Source organism: Mastigoproctus giganteus, chromosome 1, assembly GCF_048544385.1.
Source record: "Mastigoproctus giganteus isolate SK-2022 chromosome 1, ASM4854438v1, whole genome shotgun sequence".
In the NCBI taxonomy this organism is placed as follows: Eukaryota; Metazoa; Arthropoda; class Arachnida; order Uropygi; family Thelyphonidae; genus Mastigoproctus; species Mastigoproctus giganteus.
Window position 1 is genome coordinate 221,625,930 of NC_143575.1, and position 26,679 is coordinate 221,652,608.

The following is a 26,679-nucleotide window of genomic DNA, read 5'->3' on the forward strand; positions in this document are numbered from 1 at the left end:
ATGCAGTATACTGGTACTTCATAGTCCTACTTGCTTTAATTTCTTTACACACTCTTTGCCACATCCATAAGTAGATTTAGTGTTCCAAGTATAAGCTCACAATTACTTTATGTAGTGGAAGAATATTAACCTCCTATCTCTACAAGAAATTTTTCCATAAGTTATTGAGGACATCATATGACCCTCTACCTCACCTTGCTTCTTATCTGCACAGCACAGAGAAACTTCATGTGTACCTTTATGGTCCTGAGCTGGATATGATCATTCTTCTCTTTCTTGGTGATTCCCCTTCTACTTCTCTCTGTCTCTCAGGGTAACTCAAATTATTTTTTTTTGCTGGTAACCTCAGGCTTCCTTGCACTGTATGGCTAATAATAATAATTACAAAATCTTTTCCTCCAGTTTTTAATTCAGTCCCCTCCAAATGTATAAGTTATTTGGGAGTTTTTATGTACCAAGTGATTATAATAAAAACTTACATTTTGCAGATTAAAACATAGTTTCTATTTGTCTGACCATCCCTTTTAGGCAATCCAAGTCTGAAAGAATGCAGCTTGGCACCAGTTATTAACCACTCTCCCAATCTTCACATCATCTGCAAATTTTGACATCAGACCCTGTATCCCTTTGTCAATCTAATTTAAGAAATTAAAAAATGTATATCCAGTACCAATCCCTGAGAATTCTGCTTCTAATCCTAGCCCATTCTGAAGGGTAACCATTAATTACAACTGTTTGTCTCCTGTCTGTAGCCAGTATCATCTTAGCTCTCTACCACTGGTTACCTGTTTACTTCACTACCTTTTTGACCCCATACTGCAACATTTGGTCACTTATAATGCTGTTCATAATGTGTGCACCATATTTTCTTAAGTAAATATTGCTAAACAGATACAAACTTAATTATTTCTTGTCTGTATTGATCTCTGTCACTCCACTTAGGCAATTGCAGTTATCAGCAGTTTCATTAATGGAATTCCAGTGACAAGCAAATAACAATCCCCCTGCTGAGTTTTTTCCCTATAAAAAGGCACTTGCTCTTTCATAATTTATAAATTGTAATAAATCATCATGCTTTTACTATAGTAATTATTATAGAAAAAGCATATAGCTTTTATAGTAATTTTATTTGTATAATAGCAAATAAAAGCAGTGTGGTAATATTTTTAACATGAATTATAAATTGTTATTTTGATATATTCTATATTATTATTTATTTTTATATATATATATAATTATATATTTAGTTATTCTCTAGCTTTTCTCACCATTTGGTACCCATGATGAATCGGCACTAATGGCCAAGGCCACATTATAACGCCTTATACCTTTATGAAAGAATATTCTTGGTTTGCCAATATGATACTAATGTGTAATGTTACTAATTATATGTTTACCATATTGAATAGCAAATTCAACTTTTACTGGAGCATGGCCATTTCGGAATTTAAAATGAAATTGGGTTTTTTTTATTTTTAAGCACGTGCCACTCGACATTTTTAGTTTATTCAATATTTTTCAGCCAGTAATGAGTGTAACTAAAACAACATCCATCCCCCATTTTTATAGTAAAGATAAATATTGTATCAAAAAAGTATTCTAAGGTGGTAGATGACTTTCATCAACCGGTGAAATACCACCACTCTGCTTATTGGAGGCTTGAAGTGGTGAAACCCATGTTTAGTCTCTAGAGCAAAGTTTCCGGTATCCCCTTCCCCCATACTTCTCCTTCAACCCATGCAAGATACTAAGTACTATAGGTTTTGATACCTTTTGCGTTTGGGGTTTTTCATTAAAAAAATAAATAAAAAATGCATGTTTACCATCAGTACAAAGTAATGCTTACTCCATACTTGTTAACCTTATGCAACAACAAAAAAAAAAAAAAAAAACAGTGAGTAAATGAAAATCAGGCAGTCTGTTTTTCATTTCAACTTCAAAATGCTCCACGGTTTTACAGTTGTAAGAATGACCAAGGTTGGTTTCCAGTATTCATAGGATCTTAGCCAAGGCCAAGAGAATGTAAAACAGCCTTTCTCCTTAGTTTATAGTTGAGAGGGAGTCTGAAAAGATTCTAGGTGTTACCATGTCAGACTTTTTTTTTGTTGTTATTGATGCAGAATAAGTTCACTTCCTTGCATCATTTGGCTGTTAATGTTAAGGTGCCCAACTCCATAATTTTGATTAATTTCCCAGATTGACTCACCTTACATAAATCTGCCTTTAGGTTTTTTTTGGGGGGAGGGACAGTTGCATGGTATGCCAGCTGCTGGTAGGCAGTGTCGGGGTTGCCCAAGACTGCCTACCAGCAGCAGAATGAAAATAAAATAATGTAGTCTCACCTACACTAATTTTCACATTTTAAATTGTGTAATCAGTTTTTATACCAGTATTACTTCATTAATATTATATTTACATGATTTTATTTAAAAAATTTAAGTGAATTTTTCAAATTGTTTTCAGTGATTTCTTTTATTTAAATTGCATGTCTTCTTGGTAAACTGACATGTGGTCCCTCCTGTGTGTGTACTTCAACAAAATAGTGTACAGTGTATAAAGCTTTTAGCATTTAGTATTAGCCACATAGTGCAAGGAAGTCATTTGCTTTTGCTGCATTGGCCAAAATAAAAACAAAATAATAAAACAAATAACTAAGTAAAAATTAAAAGAATGTATACCATAAACAACAAAAAAACAAAACAACAACATGACTTTTTTTTTTTTTTTTTTTTTTCATTTTACTTTTTTTAATAGTCTGTAGAATTTTATTCTCTCTAGATATCCTAAATCCACTAAAACCAGGTTCTTCTTCATCAAAGAACATTGATGCTGTCTGCAGATAATTCCAACTATGTTTTAAGATGTATTTAGCAACCTTGTCTCAAGCTTTCACAGCAATCCAAATTGCATCATTGATACTCCTACAGTTAGGTGGCAAATAACACATCAAATACATTATCTCTGATGTGGAGCTCAGCAGCAAATTGTGCTGAACAGTTATCAAGAATTAACATTATCTTACTGTCACTGGGAAGCCCAGCAGATGTATAATGTTTCTTAGCCTCTGGAACAAAATGGTTTTCAAACCAGTCAAGGAAGAGTTCTTTGATTATACATGCTCATTTCTTTCCCACATACATAACTGGGAAGACTAACTCTTTGAAAAGCTCTTGGATTTTTGTTTTTGCCAATAACAAGCAATTTGGTTTTATGTGATCTTGCAGCATTTTCACTGTTAACCTGTTTTTTTTTGATTCCTTGAACCCACTGGTTGTTGATTCTTCTGGTTCAACGACAGTTTTTCTAGGAATATACTTCCAATATAAAGTTTCATCTGCATTATCACCTGTTCTGCAATCAACTTTGATTTCAGAACAGAATATTCTTAAGGAGAATTAAGAATATGCTTCTGCTGCTTCATAATCAGCTGATACTTTTACGCTGGCAACTGCCAAGATACGAAGACCATTGCATTTTTTAAAATTTTTCATACCAGCCTAATGTATACTCACATGGTGTTGTTAAGCCATATTAATTATGAAAAATTTTTGCTTTGGCCATGATGAGAGATAGTAAGTGGGTATTTCTCGCTTCGACACTGTCGTATTCATTCCATTAACACCTTGTCTTTTCTGTTCTTCATCTGGTGTAATGTCTTCCCGTGTTCTATTAACTTGGGTAAATCACTATCACCATAAAATTTTAAGTTTTTCTTTTTGTTTCTTTAAATCATAGAAGATGTATCTGCACCATATTCATTGAGTAATAAGATGCACCTTTGTCGTTTTAGTAACTCCATGTTCTCTTCTGACAGTCTTGCCACCAACAGGTTGTCCTGTAACATGATGACTATGAGTATATGTGATCAGGAGTGCTGAAAAAGACACTAAAAATGGTTTTAAACGTTTAGCATCATAAACAAAATGGACCAATTCTCTTGAAATTTTCACATGTGATGTCGTTTTTATTAAACAAACAAACTTTTACAACATGAGTGATGTATAATTGGATGAAAAATGAGGTGATTTTATAGGTGGTGATCTATTCAAATATTTTTAAATTAGGATATTTTGTTTTAATAATATGTTTATAAATATGCTTGTACAAACAAAAAAAAAATTAATGATTTTATTGATAGGCAAGTAAAAATCGTTTTGCACTACATTCTTGAATTTTTGCAGTTCATATGGAAGAGGTTAAATGTATTACCCTAGGTCTCAGCAATGGTTTTTGGAATATCTGGATAAAAGGTTCCATAGTGTATTAATATATTTTATAAAATCAAGAATACTGCTTATCTTAATATTAAATGATTAAAACATTTGCTACTGGAATGCAAACTTGCATCCAAACAAACTGGAATCTTTGGGCCTCAATGCAGATAATGCATCCATTCAGTTGAAGTCAATAAATGCAGCACACTGATTGAACCATGGGCTGTTGCATTACGGCTGGGATTTTACTTAGCTTCAACTGCACTGTCTAGGGAGTGCTATACAAGCTATATACATACTTGGTTCACAGTTTCATATGTTTCTGTAGAATGCACAAACATAGCATTGCACACATTTCTGGCTTTTCTGCAGAGTTTCTGTACATTACAGTGCACCACAGCAGAGTTGAACTAGCGTTTGGGAGCTGCCTTACATAAGATACTATACATATGTACATGTAGAATTCACCAATGTAATTCTATAACTCTACTTGCATGCAACTCTTCCTACATTGGTGAATCCTAGCATTACAAGAGAGAATTGAGGAACACAGAAAGGACATGTGAGGTAGAATTGAGGAACACAGAAAGGACATGTGAGGTAGAATCAACAAATCCAAAACAGCAGCACATGCTCTCCTTTCTTGTAGAAGCATGTGGGAATACCAAAGTCCTTTAATTCTTCCCATAGACAACTTATTCGAGGAGAACCTTCAAAGAAGCCTTCTTTATTCAGTGTTTTCGACAAGGAGGCTATTTCAACCTGTTGTACTACAACACGTTCCAAGAAGTAATTGTGGAAAAAGTGAAGAAAAAAACCTACAGCTACGATGGCTGTAGCAGTCATCTGATAAATAACCAGCCTATTCCTTTCTGGTCTCTTAATTCCTTGGTAATTTTTGAGTTCAAGTGTTTCTCTGTAATCCATATAATTACATCCTTAATTCCTTATTTATAATTTTCTCATTTTTGTGGAATTTGGTTTGTACCCTAATTATTACGCTTCACCTCCATATAATCTTGATATCAAAACACTTTCCTTTACCCCAGACTGTTTATCAAATGGGTTACTGCCCATCTTAGCCTGAAGCTCCTTTCATCTAGATCCCTTTTATCCTTTGGTTGAGGTCAACCCTATTTAGAGGGTAGTCTATAATTCTTAATCCTAATTGATCACATCTCCTCTCTTGAACCTATAAAAACAGTTGGGCCCTGCCAGTTCAACTATCCCAGTCTAACAGCCTACTTCAAGCTCTCTCTCTCTCTCTCTCTCTCTCTCTCTCTCTCTCTCTCTCTCTCTCTCTTCTTCCCCCTTCCCTCTCCAGAATTTTGGTAAGCCTTTCCACAATCTTATTTATTTGATAATCCTTCTTTAGATTTTAGTTCCAACCCCCCCCCTCCCTTTAGAATTACTTTAATTTTCTGTATGTTTTTTGCACATGTCCTTTCTATAATGCCAGTGGTCCTTGTGGTTTCCAAATTTAAATTTAAATCTCATTATTCCTTGTGACTGTAAGACAATTTCTCATAAAATATTCTTTGTTATTTTATTTTTATTTTTTTTTTGTAATTATTTTGTAATAAGGAATATAATTTAAAGTAATTTATCTTAATTTAGTCATCAGAATGGCAATATGGTATTAAAATTCACTAATGTAACTTCATAATGCAATTTTTATTTCTTTTATGTTTTAACTTTCCCTATAGGCCTGATAACAGAGCTTGGTTGAACCTTGAAACATTGCCAAAGTATTAAGTGTAAATTGATGTGATTCACTTAAATAAACATTTAAAACTCTGTCATGTGGTGTAACAGTGTTTTTAAAATCCTTTAAAAATTATTGGTTTTGAAGAACGTGCAGTCATTGACATGTAGGCCACTGCATTCAGGCTTTAGCCCCTTGGAGCAGTAAAATAATAGTATTAGGTATCCTTTTGATGTACTAAGCAGTGGCATTTGCTATTTTAACAAGTTGCTGCTACGGCTTGGTAAAGGCTGCCTGCAGTGGTGAACCTACCATGCTCCCACCACTGAAGCACCCAGAAATTCAGGGTATGTGACAGTTGGTTCAGTATGATTGTTAAGAACATAGGGTGGGCTTGTTTGAGTATCTCATAGGAGGGCTGAATTTGTAGTTTCATCTCTGCAGTTTTCTTTCTTTTATTTGAATAAGCATTTATATTAGTGCAACCACATTTTCGGTACTTAAAAATTCTGTGCACAGTGTGCATGCCAATTGTAAGTTTACTTTACCAGCTTCCCTTTTTATTTTGTATTTAAATGTACAGCTTGTACACTTCAAGCTATTTCATTAGTAACTTCAATTAAAATGAAACTTAGCAATATGTTATTACATGTGAGAAATTGATTGAATTTCTCTACAATATCATTGTTATCTTTTTCATATTACTTATTTACTTATCCTTTGTCATTCTAGCTTCTTGTCTGGTTGGTAAGGAAACCAGTCTTCTCCATTTAGCTCCATCTTCCCACCATATTTTTCTCTCCAGCTCCTCACAGTAAATGCCTCTTCTTGACATCTTTACCTCTTGTCAGCCTTCATCTTTGTATTTTTGGCAGCCTGTTATCCTCCATTCTCTTTACACGATCACTCTTTATTTGAACAGCCCTCATATATATATAAATTATGAAAATTAGAAATAAGAATGGAAAAACAGACTAGTTAATACTGGAAGAAAAGGTATGTGTGTGCCCTAAGCTATAAACAAAAGGGGGAAGCCTTTAAAAATTACAACAATAAAATGAGAAATATTACTAAAATTATTATACAAAGTGTGACCATTAAATAACAAGGCTATATCCCAAACATGTCACCATTATATAGAGCAATAATAGATTTGATAATCATTGATGAGGCCCGTATATGCTCTCTTATCTGCCATTTACACTGAATGGCAAATTTCATCTGCAAAAAGAATTAACCTCCCAAAAACTTCCTAATTTATTTCATAAACATGTGGTTCCAGTTTTAATATTAATGATGTCAATTTTCATCTTACAATGTGTTAATTGCCACTTAACTTTTCTGACAATTTTACTGGTTACCTCAATCACCATCACTCATCCAATTTGGCCTAATTATTCATTCTATGAGTCCTTTTATCTTAAAGATGGTTCTTGGGCATATGCCTGCTCTGATATTTCTCGTCAAAGACTTGCTAATCTAAACTCTTCCCTTTTTTTATCTCCTTTGGCTTAAAATCTCTATCTCATTCATTTGTTGCCAACGTTACTTTCCCAACTCAACAATTACTTAGAACTTTTTCTTCTAATGAGAAAATGAGACTTGCTAGTCTTATTTTCCTAACAGTGAAGCAATTTTCCCTGGTAATTTTAGTATTCACAATTCATCCGGCTTCAGTTTTCTAGTTGTTTCTGTTCTTCAGTTTTCACAGTCCTAACCACACACACACACACATGACCTCCTTTCCTCAACAACTCTTCTAGATCATCTAGGTGTTTGGTCAATCACAGCTTTGTTATCTTGTATTTTTGAGTTTGAAATGAGATTTCAGAGGTTCCTGTATTTCTGTACCCCTTTTCCTTTCTTAGAAATAAAGACTTGTTTTTCAGATTGAAAAACCTACTTGTTTTTCAGATTGAAATCCTTTATTTCTCATTCCACCCTAAAGTCCTATCTAAACTTTGGTTTTCTAACAGATGTGCTCTGGGCTTTTCAAGGTAAGCATATTGTAATTGTTATCCAAATTTCAAGCTTTATTTTCTGCCTATACTGAAGTTTACATTGGTTGTAAATGAGTTTTAATAAAGTCAAACTCTGACTCTTCCATCATTGATCTTCCATTCCCTCTTTTTTTTTTTTCTAACATATATACCAAACCTTTCATTCAATGCTGCCCTTGATTTTCCAATTAAAAAAAAAAAAAAAACAGAGAATCATGTTGACACCAAGAATTTTACAGGTCAATGGTGGCTTTCTCCACTTGTTCTTAAAACCTCTGCTTGAGTTAAAACTTGTTTTGTGTTGCTTTTTTTTTTACATTTTCCTGTTCCAGCAGTATTTTATCTGCTAATTCATAAACATGTGTGACACTCCCATCTTATTATCTGTTAACTTTTATGCTATCTTGAATTTTCCATCTGAATCGCAAGTACCAGTATGGATTCCATCATTGTCAATCCACTGGAAATATCTTTGCCTATTTAATTCACCTCTGTACATATTTCATGGAAGATTTTAAAGAAACTTAAGCAGTGATGTAGGTGCCTGCCTTTCTGTCTCTTAATTTAGGTATGTCCAACCTTTTTTGACTAGGGGCCACAACAGATAAACTGCTGAAGGTCACAGGCTGCATGGGTTGTAACAGCAAGTGGGCCACAACACCAGTTTTTACTGCTAATTATGCATTTTTCAAAATTTAATTTTTGTTATTTATATTTTTTAGTTTTTTTTTAACTTTTATTAAGTAAAAAAAAAAAAATTACTAATTATTAACATAATACTACTAACATTCCTATTATATGCTTATTCTCTGGAGCAAAGTTTCCAGCATCCCCTTCAACCCATGCACTGTAATACTAATATAAAATGACACTAATAATACATTACTATAATATAATACTATAATACTATTATTATAATATAACACTGGATGGTAGATAACTCTCATCAACCGGTGCAGTACCCTCTCCCCTCTCTTTGCTAATTGGAGACTTGAAGTGGTGAAACCCATGTTTAGTCTCCCTCAGCTCATGGACTTGGCACAGAGTCCCCTCCCTACTTTAACCTATGTACAGTAGTAAGTACTATAGGTTTTAATACCTTCATGTTTGTGGTTTCATAAAGAAAAAAGTATATTTTTTAATACATATTAAGATCACCTTGATTAATGAAGTACAACTTAGTCAGAAAAAGTTATCCTTTTTTAATTAAATACCTGTTCCTTCAAATAGTCATTTCTTATAAAGGAATTTTCCAAGCCATTTTACTGAATAGGGAAAAAATAAAATATTTGATGACCTGTTGTTTTTTTTTTAAATTATAAAATGCTTATGCTTACCTTAATTATTTTTAGGCACATGAGCAAGTGGAGCATACAGTTCTATTTGTTTTATTATTACATCATACACTTCAGAAGTGTTACTTGTAAAATGACGAGTATCATGCTAAATTAACAAAATCATATATTATTAATTTTAGCTTCTTATTTTTCATTGAAAAAAAAAATCTTTTCATGATAAATGGAATAGAATGGTATCCCCAAAACTTTAGGGGTGGGGGGAATATCGGGGCACATACACCAAAATTGAAACACTCCTGAAAAAATGCTATGTTGATCAATCTATTATTACAGATTGATCAATAGCACTTTTTCATGAACCGCATCCTATCATTCTGTTGCAAAATTCCAGATACTTTCAAATTCAGTTCTAACTTGCAGATTTTGCTCAACATTACCTTATACCTGTTAAGTAAAGCTTCAGATTCCCTATGCTTAATATCATTAGTACCAGCTTGTATAATGGTATCACATTTTTTATGCCATTACAAGGTGATAATTATTCTGCAACATCACTAGCGTTTGGCCCTGGCAGACATATCTCAGTCCTATTTTGCAGGGGGAAATTATAATATATTTTCCTCCTGTGAAAGTGCCTTCTATCCATCCTGTCATTGTTCACCTTCGTTTCATCCTATCAACATTTTGTACAATTTTCAGTTAATTTTCAGGCTTAATTTGCTCCATTTGATGAAGAGACTTTTCATGTTGAACACAGCTTTTAAGACATCTCAGCCTCTTATTGCAAAGCTTAACTGCTATATTAATTATTTGTCTTGTTTATATTCTGGCATGACCACCGGGTCAATCTAGTTTACAATAAATCATCAGTATAAATGTTAATCATATTTAGCAATCATGGGATCGAACATCGGTCCACTCAAAGAGCGCGTGCTACTGCACTCACGCTCCTGACGACTCGGCTTCGTCAGGCCAAGTGAAAAATGTGATTATCCCATTGTATAAAGGAATGGTCAGGCCACATCTTCAGCTGCATACAGGTCTGGAGGTCTCATTTTAGAAAGGATATAGAGCTACTGCAATGAGTACAGAGAAGGGCAACAAGATTGGTGAGTGGAAAAAAGGTTCTTTTACCAAGAAAGGCTTGAGTTCTTCAAATTGTAGAAACTGTAGATTAGACATCTGTGAGGTGATATGATTGAGCTGTTTAAGGCTTAGAATGGATTGAGCTAGCTCAGACTACGAACACAAATTCAAATTGAGGAAGAATTGTTGTTAAATAGTTGAGGAAGTTTGGCTTTATCCAGTGGGTGGTTGATTGTTGGAACAAACTTCCATCTGTTGTGGAAGTTTATAACTTAAATTTAAGGAAGAGCTATACAAGCTATTGGAGGGAATGGATAGGTGAAATTGGAATTTTTTTTTTTTGGCTGATACTGTGTAAGCTTGCTTTCCTTGCATCATTTGCCTCTACTAATGCCAATGCTAATAAATTAAAAAGTGCTATTAAGAACTGGGCTATGAATTGGAATGAAGAAAAGCAGAACATACCAGGTTCACAGAAATACAGCAGTGTGTCAATTATCCAGTATAATTAATATCAGATTTCTTCCGGATAATCGAACATAAGATAAGATTAAATAAATTGTTATGATATATTAAGATAAAAGAAAAAGATTTTAAATAGCGCAAAAAAATGAATTTATTTAATTAAAAAAAAAAAAAAATAATAATTATAACTTCTACTTAAAAATTCTCACATTTACATATGTAAATGTGAGAATCTTTAATTTTGATAAGTATAAGTATCATTTGGATAAGTATTTTACTGCAAATTTTATGTGAAAAAAAATGTAAAGTAATTTTTTAAAATAACGTTCGATCGTTTTTGTTTTGTTTGTTGTGACATTTTTTCTTGCTAAATCTCTCAAGCTCCTTAACAATATCCATTTGGTTATATCTAATGGTTGATTAAGTTTGGCTTTATCCAGTGGGCGGTTGATTGTTGGAACAAACTTCCACATCAGATGGAAGTTGGGATTCTTCCTGGTTTTCTGCCCATTTCAGTGCTGTTTCTAATGACACAATAGCATTGCTACTTGGCCCTGGAGATTTTCTTTGATGGGAACTTTCTCTTCTTCACTATAATCCCCAGAAGTTTCTTTTTTCAAATGATCAGAGACAGTGTCGTCATCTGATAACATTTGAAACCCTTGATCGGGGCATCTGATAAAAGCCATTCATCAATGTCTTTTTCATCACAATCTTCGCATCCAGGAATGATGGAAAGAATTTTAACAAATTCTTCCTTCGGGAGTGAGTTTTGTTGAATATTTTCGCTGCATGTTGTTCCTGAATCAGCCTCTGGCCAGAGTTTTCACCATCCACGGGCAAGTGTTAGTTCAGAAACATCGTTCCATGCCTTATAGAAATCATAAAAACTGATTACAAAATGTTCAAATTTTTATAAAACAAAATGATACTTAATGAATCTTTGCCAAGAAGAAGCAAATGTTATAATAACCTTTTGCTGTAAAACCTTTTAAAAGTCTCAATAATGCCTTGGTCTAAAGGCTGAATTAGAGAAATCACGTTTGGAGAGAAAAATAAAACTTGAAAATTTGGATCAATGCTGTTAATGTCATTCTCACGTGGATGGGAAGGTGCATTATCTAATAGAAGTAAAACTTGGCCAGTTTTTTTTTTTTTTTAACTTCAGGAATAAAAAATTTTATAAGCCAGTCTCGGAAAACATAAATTTCGATCCAGGCATTTTTCTGATTTTTATACAAAACAGAAAAATTAGAAAGATTTTGAAATGCTCTCAGTTTTTTCAACTTACTGATAACAAGCACAGGGTTTTTCTCAGTAATGCTTTTCATAATAAGTCGTCTCATCAACGTTATAAACATTTTCTTTCTCGTGATTTGCTATAACTGAAGCAAACTTACTTTTAAAGGATGCTGCTGCCAATTCGTCTGCTGAAAGTTTTTTGGCTTGAATATCTAGTTCACATATACCGTGTCTCAATTTAAAGTTTTTCAGCCAACCTGTGCATGCCTTAAAATCTTCATCACCTCTTAATTTTCGATTAATATCTAATGCTTTTTCACAGTACATTGCTCCAGACACTGGCTCACCTACACTTCACTTCTGAAGAAACCACAAATAAGGTGCACTCTCTAAAGTGGCATTTTCAGGTTTCGACATTGTCTTTTTTCTGCTAGGTCCATAGTCGGATAGCTTCACTATCCATAGTCGACACAAATCCTGTATAGCATTGGAATTTTTCTTGATGTCGTAAATTGTTGAAGTCCCCACATTAAGCTCTTTGGTGAGATTTCCTATATTTTCACCTTTTTTAATTCTATTAATAATTTCCGTTTTTTGTTGCAATGTTAAAATGACACGTTTTCTTTTTGTTGACATTTTACCATAAAAAACTGAGAAAAATAATCAGTTGCACAGTTTCTGGCCGATGTTATTCTTACCGAATCTGGAGCTAAACTAAACTTAATATGAAATGAAGAGAACAAAATATGTGATGTAAAATTGAGTTCACTGAAGCGAATGACTAAACTCCATCACTCATGGTTTCCAAGGAAAACCCTTAGCCCTAATCCACCATTTCACTAGATATACAATGTAAAAAAAAAACAAGACAGAAATACTCTTGTAACATAATAAACATTTGTCTCAAATGCTACCATTAATAAAAAGAAGAAGAAAAATCAGCCTTTGAAATTATTCCAGATAATTGATATTCCGGATAACTGACGTTCTGCTATAGCTGTTTAGTAACGATGATATTCTTATATATAATTGAAGATGAAGAGTGTTGATCTGTTGCACAGCAGTGGCAGAAGTGATATTAATTTGGTTAATGTAAGAAGCTATAAGATGAATATGAATAGTGTATGGTAACAAAATAAATAACAGCATTTCAAGTAAAAATGTAGATGAAACAAATGGTGGAAAAGAGGAGAGGGTTAAATAGCATGAAGCAATTAATTTGATAATTCTGACAAAAAAAAATATTTTTATGCTCTAAGAGAAATGGAGTACAATATCATAAATTGTAATACAGTAGCATTGTTACTCAATAGAAAATTGATTTCTTAAAAAAAGACCATATAACCGGACCATCTTCATGATTAAATTTGTAGTTACTTATGTGTGGCACATTAATTAAATTAAAGGTTATTGTTTAAGAAATATTGCAGCCTTCATGTTCTGCTTGAGATTTTCTTTTTATTTGGTTTTGTTTTGAATGTAAATATTTTCAAAAATTTTCCTTCTTTTTGTCATATTTGTATCATAATATCATTAAGTTCACATATGTTGTATTACTAAAAAATCTACGTATTTGTATGAACTACAACTTGAATATATTTATGCATAACCATGTTTTATAATTTTGACTGTCCTCTTCTCCATGTTAATGTGAATTAGGTTTTACTGTAAGAATAATATAAAACCAAATTTGAAACAAACTTATTTTCAAATTTGGTTTTAAAATGAAATGACAGTGCACCGCATAATTATTTTGGGATGATTTAATAACTATTACAAATTACATTGCCAAATTTTCAGGATTGTATGGCTCCCTATTAAGTGGATATATAGGTACAGAAACCTTTTGAAATAACTATTTACATCATGCCATCTTAGTGGTACTGCTAAAAAATTATTCCAAATATGAAATTGTGCAGTTTAATGTCATTCTATTTTCAAACAATCACTTTTGCATTAATTTTATGGCTTCCTCCTCTAACATCTTCATTAATATCATATTTGGTTTATTTACAATCTGCTATTTTTTACTTGACTAGTAGGCATCTTCAAACCTTTGTTTGGTGGAGGGATAGCTTATTTTGAAGAAGTGAACAAGAGTAGATAAAATGAGTACAGTTCCTTAAAAGTATCATTGGTGAGTAGAATTCTGTAATTAGCAATTATTAATTGCATGGTCATTACCACACTTTCTATAAATAACTCCTGGAACTTCTTAGTAAAATTGACATGCAAGCAAAATATCACATAATTCATCCTGTAAGAAAAACATTTTTTACAGGAAGGTATTTGTTACTATGTAACATTATTTTATACTTGGATATCTCTTTCTGGTTAAAAAAAGGTTATTGGAATTTTAGTACCATTTATTGGTTGAGAAGGCAGGAGATGCCCATTGATATCGGACTTAAATTTTTGTAGATTGTAATTTTTTAGAAATCCATATAAGAAATAAGGTTGTTCCAAAGAACAAAAGTAGAAGGAATAAATGAAGACAAGGAGAAGTAAGTTCAGCAAGTTTGGAGTTAAATTGATAATGGTTATTGACTTGCTTATGTATATGTTCAGTCTTACCACCATGAAATAATATGGGTATTGGCATGCTTTCTTGCAAAGGCTTCTGCAATTTTGCCTAGGTCCTTTTAGAAAACTTTTGTCTGTAATATAGTTGGTAGTTCTTTCTACAAATAAATGACTAGCCAGATTCCACAGTAAGTATTTAACATCCATTCTTAGAGGCATTACTATAAAATCTGACACACGTTCTTAAAGAACAGAACCTCTTTTACAATTGTAGAAAAAAAGGAATTTATGCTGAATTGGGTCATTCCATGTCAAGTGGCCTAGGGGTCCCTGCTCGACTATCTTCAATTTTATTGAAACTTGGTGTGGATGTTTAAACAGGTTTCAAATGATGTTTAAACAGGTTTCGTGACTGTGCAAAATTTCAGTTCAAAATATAGTATGCTTGAGGCACCAGCACCTTTTTTGTGGAGGTTACTTGTGTTATGTGGAATAAATCACAAAAAATTTTCAAAGTTAAGTGTTACTATTGCATAACAGTGAGAGTTAGTGCTCTGAAACTTGGTATACCTAGTTAACTTTTGGAAGAGAATGCAAAACTCTTGGTGTCTAGACTCAAAAACCTTCACATTTTTTTACAATACGGTCTAAAACTGGTACCAAATATTTCTCGCAACAAATTTAAGCAAGATTTTTGAAAGTCATAACTTTGAAATAAACACCTTTTGTACCTTCTTCTTTAGACATTCCGTTTGCATGATTACCAACTGCATGAATTCAGCCTAACTAAATATCAGCTCGTATACTTGAAAGTATATACTCAAAATTTGAAAGTCAAATTTGACCTATCTTAAGGGGCAAATATCTTAATGTGGGACACTTTCAATTCTCTTGTTTTTGCCCCCAATGGAAAGAGCAGAGTTTCAGCTACAAGAATCATGGTTTATCTGTTTTGTGTCTTTGCACTTAAGGCCTTAAAATTAAGCCTAAACATCAAGTAGTTTTATGTGCTGTATTGTTATTTTGTGAGATCTTTTTTGTCGCAGAACATTTCCTTAATCCTGCCTAATGTTTAGAATAATCTAGAAATAGAGTATATTCTAGAATTTTGGAATATTCTAGAAGAATTATAGAATATTCTCGAATTCCAAAAAAAACTGATGAACTTTCTAGAATATTCCAGAACTTTGGAATATTCTAGAATCATACAAAAAAGTATGAATATCTGATATTTGAACTATGCTGTTATTAAGTGTTTTATCTTCATGACGAACAGTTTGTTTATTTTGTTCCTCTATTTTTTATTGTTTGACTGTAATAAAGTTAATTAAGTTTTCATTGCTTGCAGAAACGTCCACTTATTAGTCAGTATGAAAGCCATGGAATCAGAAGATTTTGCTGGAGATAAGCTGGACTCGTGTATCATCAGTCATATGGATGTCACATCCATATGAAATGTGATAATGTCGTGTGATTTTCTATACACCCAAAACTGGGTTAAAATTATTTAAAGAATTTGAAGAACAACAGCTGATAGGTTGACACTGTGGATTAAAACTGGGTGAAGAAGACACAATTTGTCTACATCATGAAGCTTTGCTTTTGACAAAATTTGAATTTTTGCAGCATTCATGTTGCAGTCCTCTCCAGAAGAAAAATCATATGGTGAAAAAAGTTTACAACCAATTGATTTGTCAATGGCAGACTACCTGAAAGACCCTAACAAAGGTAGACATAAAACCAGGCCAGAAGCTGTGCCCATCATGCCGAAAAGAGTCTAACATCCGAAAAGCAGCAACAGGAACATCAACTTCATCTGGATCAGACCATGATGGCAAAATGCATGTGACTGAAAGCTTGAACACAAGTTTGATGGCTATTGGTATTTCTCCTCTGAAATTTCAGCGAATGGCTAAGAGAGACTCACAAGACTATGCCAAAAGGAAGGCAAGTCAAGTACAAGATATAATTGCCAGTAAAATTGCATCTGTTGGTCCTTGGATTCAAATGACATCATGGAGCCAAATGCAAGTCATCAGTTTGGAAATTGCTTACATTACAATGAACTGCTGAAAGAATTGAAAGAAAAGTTGATGGTATCTAGTCATTCAGAAATACTTCAAATATTAACACTAGTTCACTCATAAAGAAAACAATGTCTCAGAAAGAATGGTCAAGAAAGCTAGAAAACTTAAAGTAGAAGAAGGAATCATGGCCATACCTGGAAAAAAGCTTTCTGAGCAAGTAAAGCAAAAGGTGATGGAATTTTTTGAAGATGGTGAATTTAGTCAGATATGCCCTGGAAAGAAAAATTACATTTCCATTAGAAATGCAGATGGAATAAAAATGCAAAAATGACTACTATTCAGCAAATTGAAGGAAATGTTTATAACTTATCGAGATAAAAATGGATATGACATTGGATTTTCTAAATTTTGTGAACTTGACCCAAGTGGTGTATCCCAGTTGGTGCACCAGGAACACATTCTGTATGTGTATGCACAATCCATCAAAATGTCAACTTAATGCTAGCAGCAAGTCCTGTTGAATATGATTACAAGGTTCTCATTGGTAAAACAGTCTGTGATTTGGAGTCAAAAGATTGTATGCTTCATTGGTGTGAAAAATGTCCAAGAATAGATGAATTAAAAAAGTTTCTAGAGAATATTTTTGAAAACAATGAACCAGAAGATATTACTGAATTCAAGCAATGGATACACACTGACAGAGATACACTGGACACAAAGCAATTAACAACAGAAGATTTTATTTAAGAGTTAAGTACAAAGATATTTAACCTTTCCTGTCATCACTACATTGCTAAACATCAAAGCTACCATTTGCAGTCAACAAAGGAAAACCTAATGACAGGAGAATTGGTCATCTTGATGGATTTTGCAGAAAATTATTCATTTGTTGTGCAAAATGCTGTTCAAGGGTTTCACTGGGAGAATAGCCAGGCTACATTGCATCCATTTGTCATTTATTACAAGGATGTTGAACTTTAGAATATAAGTTTCTGCATAATCAGTGACTGCCTTCGACGTGACACAATTGCAGTGCATGTTTTTCTAACCAACTTAATTGAATATTTGAAGATTTTCGTGACAGAAATCGGGCACATTTACTACTTCAGTGATGGTTCTGCAGCTCAGTACAAGAATTTTATTAACTTGTGTCATCATCAGAAGGATTTTGATATCGGTGCTGAATGGAATTTCTTTGGCACTAGCCATGGCAAGTCTCCAGTGCCCAATTGAAAACCAAATCCTGACACCAAGGAACATGTTTGAATTTTGTGACAAGCTTGTGACTGGAATAAAATTCTGTTTTTTTTTCTAAAGAGGAAATTGAGCAAGTAAGGCCATTTCAAGAGAAAAGATTCATAGACAGTCATACTATTGCTGGAACAAGAGAAAATTATCACTTAATTCCTATTGATGCAAGACAGATTCATGTTTGCAGAGTATCAAATGACACACCATCATCATTTGTAACTCATGTAGATCAGACTAGTGAGACCAATATTCAATACATTGCCTGTATTTATGACAATAATTGGTGGGTTGGAAATATTTGTGAAATTTCATTTGAAGAACATGATGTATTGATAAATTTCATGCATCCTCATGGAGTAGCTCACTCATTTCACTGGCCTGCTAGACAAGAAGGCTCTTGGATTCCTGAACAACAAATTATTGCCAATCTTCCAGCTTCGAAAACAACAACAATAGCTTGCCTGAAGTAGTAATATCAACCATCAATGAAAAATTCCAGTCCATTACAAAGCATTGATTCAATATCTTCACACTCACCTGCTTATTTCTGATTTTATTGTGTTTTAAATAAATTTTGTTGGTTATAACTTCTTTCAAGCTTAGAAATCAATAGAACATCATCTTTATGCTTGGGAATTTGCACTAAAGAAACGCATGTAATTTCTTTTCTTGTCATTTGCACTCCCATTGTAAAAAATACAGATTGTTTTGTGCATTGGCAATATATCCTTTCTTCTTAAACCAAAGAGCAGAGTAATTGCAGAAAATTTCACTCTTGTAAATGCAATAGTTCTGTCCTTATTGAGATTTGAAACTTCACCATCAAATAAGTATGCAAATTTATGTGGAAAATATAAAATGTTTAAGGCCATTTTTTAGGCCTTAAGTAGCAAGACACGAAACTGAAAAACCATGATTCTTGTTGTTTGAAGGTATCCCACATTAAGATATTTGCCCCTAAAGATAGGTCAAATTTTGAGTATCTTTGAAGGAAAATATCTCAGCGAGCAAACAAGTATAAGAGCTCATATTTAGTTAGGAATTTAGTTCTCATATTTAGTTAGACTGAATGGAATGCCCAAAGAAGAAGGTACCAAATGTTTTTATTTCAAATTATGACTTTCAAAAGTTTTGCTTAAATTTGTTGCCAGTTTTAGACCACATTGTAAAAAAATGTGAAAGTTTTTGAGCCTGGACACCAAACGTTTTGCATTTTCTGCCAAAAGTTAACTAGGTATACCAAGTTTCAGAGGCACTACCTCTCAATGTTATGCAACAGTAACACTTAAAACGTTGAAAATATTTTGTGATTTGCTCCGCATAACACAAGTGACCTCCACAAAAAAGGTGCTGGTGCCTCAAGCATACTATATTTTGAACTGAATTTTTGCACAGCTTCTTTGGAAACCTGTTTAAACATCTACACCAAGTTTCAACAAAATTGAAGATGATCGAGCAGAGACCATCTTCAAAAGCAGGCCACTTTGATATGGAATCACCCTTTTGTCTGCCATGGTTTTGGTTTGTTGTAGTATTTGAAAATTATAAAGGAAATTACTTACTGCTGTAACTGATGAAATGTTAAAATCAACTTTATTAAAAATATACAGTGAGAATTAAGAAATAAAAATATAATAAAGAAAATATATGGAAACTATTAAAATACTATATACAAACAAATGAATACCAAAAGTAAATGTACTAAAAGCGAAAAATATACACTGAGTAGTGAATAAAAGTTGTAAATGAATGGTTGGGGCTTTCTGTTTTACTTGTTGCAAAGATTGATACTCTATCATTTATTAACAATGTTTTACAGAAGTTAAACATTGTTAATAAATCTGATAATAATCGTATTGCATATTTACTTTTCTTTCATTTCTGGGGAAATTATTGGTGTGGTTTTTGTCACATTGGCAGCTATGGTCATAATATACGAGACATTTCACTCATCATTAGTCATTTTGTGAGCCAATAAACATACCATCTTTAACTTTTGCATCACACAGTTTTGGAAGCATAGATGGTATGTGCTTGAGGATTCAATGCTTTAATAAATTGTTTGACCAGTCCCAGTACTTGATATAGAATGGCTGAAGCAAGACTTCCTTTCTTGGAACCAAGAGATTGCTTACTACACTACATACTCCTGATTTTAATTATGCAAAAAAAGGCTATACAGTTAGTCCCTGAATTACATAAGCCCGAGTTACATATCTTCAGACTTGTGTAAATTTTTTTGATAAAATCATTAAAAGATACTTTCTGCATAATTTTTAAGAGCGAAGTCAAATGAAGGAACAATAAGTTTTTATTTTCGTTCCCATGCAAACTATATCGGATAATAACCTACGGCATTACTAGATCTAGACGAGTAACTATTATTAACATTATAATAATATTTTAGCTTGCTGAGAAAAAAACGGATAACATAGGTTTTAGGTAAAAACTCTTTAATAGAAACAAGTTAAAGGACAGGTTAAAATAAGATAAAAATAAAGTAAACAAATCAGCAAAGCTTTCAGACAGGGGTTTTCCTTCCTCAGTGGGAAAAGCATTATTACAAAAAGTGTTAATACAAAAAATATGAAGATTGTTCAGTCGTGGTGGTCATGCAGACATTTTCATGCATGATCACCATGACCGAACATTTATATTTTTTGTATTAATGCTTTTCCCACTGCAGACATTTTCATGCATGACCACCATGGAGAGAAATAACTCCTAGGGGTGTTATTTCTCCCCATGAAATAACTCCTAGGGGAGTTATTTCTCCCCTAGGAAAGCCTAAGGGAGAAATAACTGCATTTGGTGTCTGTCAGACTCCACATAAGTCATGGAAATAATATTCTGAAATTTAATATTTAATTAAACATGTATGTATTTCGTAAATTATTTAACTCATTATTCATATTTCTTTTGCAGCAGTATGAATTATTCAATGTATAATTAAAAATTGTGCATTTCATATTCTTTAGAAATTTAAAGATTCCTAGGAACGATGGCCTCTAAGAGACCAGCTCCCCAGGAGTCTCCAACTTCCACTCAGAATCCTGCAAAAAAAGTTCACTTTGAACCCTGCAATGTAGGTTCTGTTTCGACATTGGTAAGTAAGATGTTTTTTTTTTTTTTTTTTTTTTTTTAATGGTTTAATTCATTGTATTTATACAAACCACACATTTTCTATCTGTGAAGTTGTAACTGTTTTAAGAAATTAATTTGTTTTTATTTTTCATTGAATCAATGAACCTGTTAGCTGATTATCTTAATTATTTGTTAAAAGTATTTAGTGACAAAGCCATGATAAAAATTGCCTACCTCTTTTTTAATCAGGTTGAATGCATTATGGTTAGAGAAAACAAGAATTTTGCTACAAATGTTTAAATGTTTAACTTGACTGCTTGGGTAGTTTTTCTATGGTATTCTCTTATTTTTTTTTCTCTTGTGACTTATAATCCCTCTGTTTGGCTCAGTTATCATCTAAATAGAGGAGGACCATTCAAAGGATAGTATAGGATTTGTCATTATAACTTACTGAATTTTATTTACAACACCCACTAAGTAGCAAATGATTGTAAACTATGCAGTAAATTCACACATTTTTCTTTCAGAGGACTGCATTCCCAATTTGTCCTTTGTTGAGTTAAATTAAGAACAAATGATTAAATACTTTTGGTTATTAATTACTCTTATTATTAAAAATGGCTATTCAAATAGATTTTTTAATGCAAAATCAGAGCATTTCTAAATAAATTTCTAACGTATGCATTTAATATTAGTAGTAGCAAATAATGCAAGGATGTAAACTTATAACAGAATCAGCACAAAAAAAAACCCTACCTCATCTGTCCATCCCCTCAAGTAATATGTTGCGGAAAAAAATTGAAATGAACTTTTCTTTGTGAAAAGTTTAAAATATGATTCCCGCCTTCAGTTTAACCATTATTGTAAGCTAGTTCTGATGAAAGAGAGAGACTTTTCATTGCAATTTGAGATTACGTTTACATAACATTTAAACTGGAACTACTTTTATCTCTTTGGTTAGGTTAGCATAGTGGATATGATTATTGTTTATCTGCACCATGTGGAAAAGACCTGGGTTCAAATCCCACGTTGATGGGGAAGAATTTTATTTAGAATCCCCCCCCCCCACCCCCACACACAATGTTGCTGACTTTAATCGATTTTAGACGAGGGTTGCATAATTTTATATCCTGGAAATTTGGTTTTTCATTTAGCAAACAGGCAAACTGACTAGAGAATATACATAATTACAAACAGTATAATGATGCTTTGCTGACTTAGACGCCTCTTCAAATAATGATAAGAAAAATTAAAACTTCTTCAACCCCAGAAAATCTCAAATAATAAATAATGTTACAATATCAAGCTGTAACTTCATCAGAAAAAGTGCTCAATTGTTTGTGGTTAGCTACACAGTGTTATTGGATTCTTACCTGTTCAGTTTTGTTGATGAATTGTGCAGTGGTATTTTATCACTTTGAAGCCCTAACCCTTTTGTACTCTTGAAAAAGAGAAATACCATCACATTCTAAGACCCATTAGATTTTAGCTCTATCCATATAATCTTTATAACTATAATCTTGTAATAATTCTGCTATCTGTCTAATCTTGTCTATAATTAGACAATCCAAAGTAGCTTTGCTTGATTTATATAACAAAATTTTCCTTGAAAATAAAAATCAAGAAAAGACCTCAGACTCAGTTAATTGCCTCTACTTAAGCTATCTAGGAAAACAGCAGAAAATTTTCTTTACACAATTTCTTTAAAAAAAAAAAAAAAGTCTCCTTAGTTCGACATAATTTAGTTTCCAGAAAAACCATTTGACTGTAGGCCTATTAATACAGTTAAAAAACTATACAGTAAACCTCCGCTTTTCGCGTATTCGCGGTTGCTGATTTAATATAAAATGAAACCTAAAAAAATGTGAATTTTAAAGCGCAGTGAACATTTTCCGCCATAAAAAAACATGGGCGTGGCTAAAATTATCTTTCCCGGTCAAAACAGCGCTCGGTGGGTAGTGGGTGAGGGGTGACAAAATCGCGAGCGTGGATGTTTCTCGCTAATCCTTGTTCAGTACGTGTTATGCGCTTGTCATGGAAGGTTTCGTCGTTTGCTTTTAATTTATATGCTTATAAATTGAATAAATTTATAATTTATAAATTGATATGCTTACAAAAGTGATAAATCTACCGTTTTGCAGTGTAAAACAGACTTTTTCAAGTGTGTTAACGGAAGAAAGTGACTTTATTGTGGACAAGTTCTTTCTAACCCGTACAAAAATATGGCTATGAATAACAAGGGAAATGTAAAAAGATCAAAGAAGGTGATGACTTAGCGAATAAAATTGAGTTATTAGACATATTCTAATGGTGAAAGTGTCTCCTCGGTGGCAAAACATTATAAAATCAATGAGTCAACAGTACGGTCAATCAAAAAATTGGAAGAAAATATCCGCTGTAGTGTCCGTGAAAACGCGCTAATTGCTTCAAAAATTTGCTCTGTAACTCGTGATGTTAAATTAGAAAAAATGGAAAAAGCTTTAAATCTGTGGATAGAAGACCGAACTCAAAATAAAATTCTGTTAAGTTCACTCATCATTCCTGAAAAGACAACTCCTTTATCAACACTAGCGAAACTGGTGATAGCACTGGCGGGATAAGTTTTTTAGCTAGCAAAGGCGCTGGTTTGAAAGATTTGTTTGAAATTTCTAATAAATATTACATTTAATATTAAATTGTTTCTTATTTTCATTTCAATGCCATATGCTTGCATTTCACTATGTACTGTCTATGTACATAGTCATATTATGAAGGTACATACATAGACAAAATTTTAGACTAGTTTTTCTTATATATTTCATACTTTGGAACGGAACCCTTTTATTACTATTGGAGCCATAACTCAGTATTTGCGGCATTCCTCAGGAACGTAACCCCCGCGAATAGCGGGGGTTTACTGTACAGAAAACCTGCAAAAATGCTTGGAGATACAAAATTCTCAAATCTCCATTTACAGAGATAACAGAATTCTCAAGAATTCTGTATCTTTGGGTTAAAAAGGCAACTCCCTTTGTATATTCAAAATGTTTTATCAACAAATTTTCGGGGTCCTAATGCTTACCACTCTTTCAAGATTTTTTTGCCCAAGGAGTACTGCAGTAACAGAAGAAATCCCAAATATCATTTACAAAACATGTGAACTATAGAAATGTCAACTTCATGTAGCCATAAACAAAGTCAAGAAGTGGACAGAAGTAAATGATTTTTATAACTCCAAGCAAAATAAACTGTATGCATACATTTTTTCTGGAAGCACAATGTCCATCTCAATCCAGCACCCAAAGTTGATGAACAGATCATACAGTAGTACAAATCATGTTCTTTAGGTAATAATTTTTTTAATAAGAAATTTATCTTTCCAGAATATAACATGTTTCTCTTGTGGCTGTTGATTTACTTTAAATCAACAATCATTAGGAAAACACTTATCTTGTTTAACACTCCCAAGAAACTTATGCAGTGAGTTAATTTGAAATACAAAGGAAAAATTTGCTTTGCCCTTTTGACTTATGTATTTACAAAAGGTATTTATAATCTCTATTTGTTCTCCTTGAGTGGTCTGTGGTTTCCCCCTTTTATTTTTAACTGGTCTAACTTCCTAGAAAAACTGTTGTAATTTTTCTTACCAGTGTGAATCTCACTTCTTTTGAAAGGTAATACAGTGCTTGCCACTTAATGTGATTATCACAGAATGCCATCATACATGTAATGTTATCACGTTTATGACGTCCCAATTAGACATAGACTGGTATTAGTGTTAATAGTGGCAAATGATTCAGGAAAGCAAGCTTATACAGCATCAGAAAGGAAAGGGAAAAAAAACAACAGAACTTCATAGGTATCACCTATCCATCTCCTTTAATAGTGTCTAGTTCTTCCTTGAATTTATTCAAACCACTTACTTTAACCACACCAGATGGAAGTTTGTTCCAACGATCAACTGTCAGCTGACTAAAGGCAAATTTTCACACATCTGTCCTGCAACCATCCTTCACCAATTTGAATTTATGTCCCCCTTGCTTGTTGTCTGAACAAGAGGAAAGAATTTTTAAAAATATAAAATACTAGCTTCACAATAAACATTTGTCACTCTTTGCATTGCAGTGATATTTCCTTATGTTTTTCTTTGAACATGCTATTTATTAACACAATTAAGTTCACTTTTATATTCAGAACTGATTTAATTTTCTCCCTCTATCTGCTGCCATCACCAAATATGGAGGATGCGGAAAGGTCAGGGAATGACCATCGCATATTCTCGGAGCAATATGGTGGTCTTAGTTGCTAATGCTCCTAAAAACCAAATAACAACAACATCTATCTGCTGCCACGAGTGCTTCTTGTGATTATTCGTGCAAACATTTTTTTAAGATTTTTTTTTACTTCCTATAGTGCATCATGTTTGCATTAGTGTTATCAGAGCAGTGTATTGTGAGAACTGTCAGTGAAAGAGTTATGTTTATCTCTAGCAACAAAATATCCATATAAATCCATCTATTTGATACTAGAGAGCTATTAAGTGCTTGATATTTCCTATATTCTGTTATATTATGAAACAACAGGGCTTACCTTTATTTTAGATATAGGAAGCTTCTTTTCCAACTCTCCTTGTCCAACTCGCTAATAATTCATGGGGAAGGCGATATCAATTTTGCAAGACATTGTCATAAAGTTAGATTTTGGAGGTCTAAACTGGCTAATAATTAAGGATCGATTTTTTTTCTTTTTGGTGCTGTGGCAGGAATTTTGAGTTAAATTTAGGGGTCTAATAATTGGATATGGGGTGGGGGGGGTTATTCTCTACATTCCTTAAGTCGGACTAGAACTTTTCGGGGTGTCATGTTCACAGGAAGAGAGCTACTCACAATTAATCCGAAACTTTTGTCTTATGTTGTAGTGTTTGTTCTTCACGCATGCGTATAAGTGACCAATCGTCGGACAGTAGGAATGGCCTACGGATATTGATTGAAGTTGCATGTAGTTTCATCTCTAAGGTTTCTGCAATAAGTAGTTTGTAGTAGTTGTGTTGAATATTTATAATTTTAGTTTCATTAAAGCCGAATGTATGTCGTTCATTTATGGCGTGGAATGAAAGTTCCGATGCATTTGAACGACCCGCCCGCACTGAAGCTTCGCGTTGTTTTGCGGGCAGGTCGTTCAAATGCATCGGAACTTTCGTTCCACGCCATAAATGAACGACATACATTCGGCTTTAATGAAACTAAAATTATAAATATTCAACACAACTACTACAAACTACTTATTGCAGAAACCTTAGAGATGAAACTACATGCAACTTCAATCAATATCCGTAGGCCATTCCTATTGTCCGACGATTGGTCACTTATACGCATGCGTGAAGAACAAACACTACAACATAAGACAAAAGTTTCGGATTAATTGTGATTAGCTCTCTTCCTGTGAACATGACACCCCGAAAAGTTCTAGTCCGACTTAAGGAATGTAGAGAATAACCCCACCCCATATCCAATTATGAGACCCCTAAATTTAACTCAAAATTCCTGCCACAGCACCAAAAAGGAAAAAATTGATCCTTAATTATTAGCCAGTTTAGACCTCCAAAATCTAACTTTATGACAATGTCTTTCAAAATTGATATCGCCTTCCCCATGAATTATTGGAGAGTTGGAAAAGAAGCTTCCTATATCTAAAATAATGGTAAGCCCTGTTGTTTCATAATAAATCCATCTATGTAAAGTTTTTAGAAAACTAAGATGTATTGAAACAGGTAACATCTTTAACAAATACATAAAAGGACAAGAA

General features: G+C 33.1%; 1 protein-coding gene across 6 annotated transcripts in view; it reads left to right on the forward strand.

Moving 5' to 3' along the window:
- Bre1 (E3 ubiquitin-protein ligase Bre1) overlaps window positions 1-26,679 on the forward strand; it is a 415,493-nt gene that overhangs the window by 1,255 nt on the left and 387,559 nt on the right. For all 6 annotated transcript variants that reach the window (XM_090376128.1, XM_090376101.1, XM_090376124.1 and 3 more), the window contains exons 2-3: window positions 14,050-14,147; window positions 20,790-20,917. In XM_090376128.1, coding sequence (XP_090232254.1) covers window positions 20,813-20,917 — 105 coding nt within the window. In that variant the 5' untranslated portion in view covers window positions 14,050-14,147; window positions 20,790-20,812. The remainder of the gene's footprint in view (window positions 1-14,049; window positions 14,148-20,789; window positions 20,918-26,679) is intronic.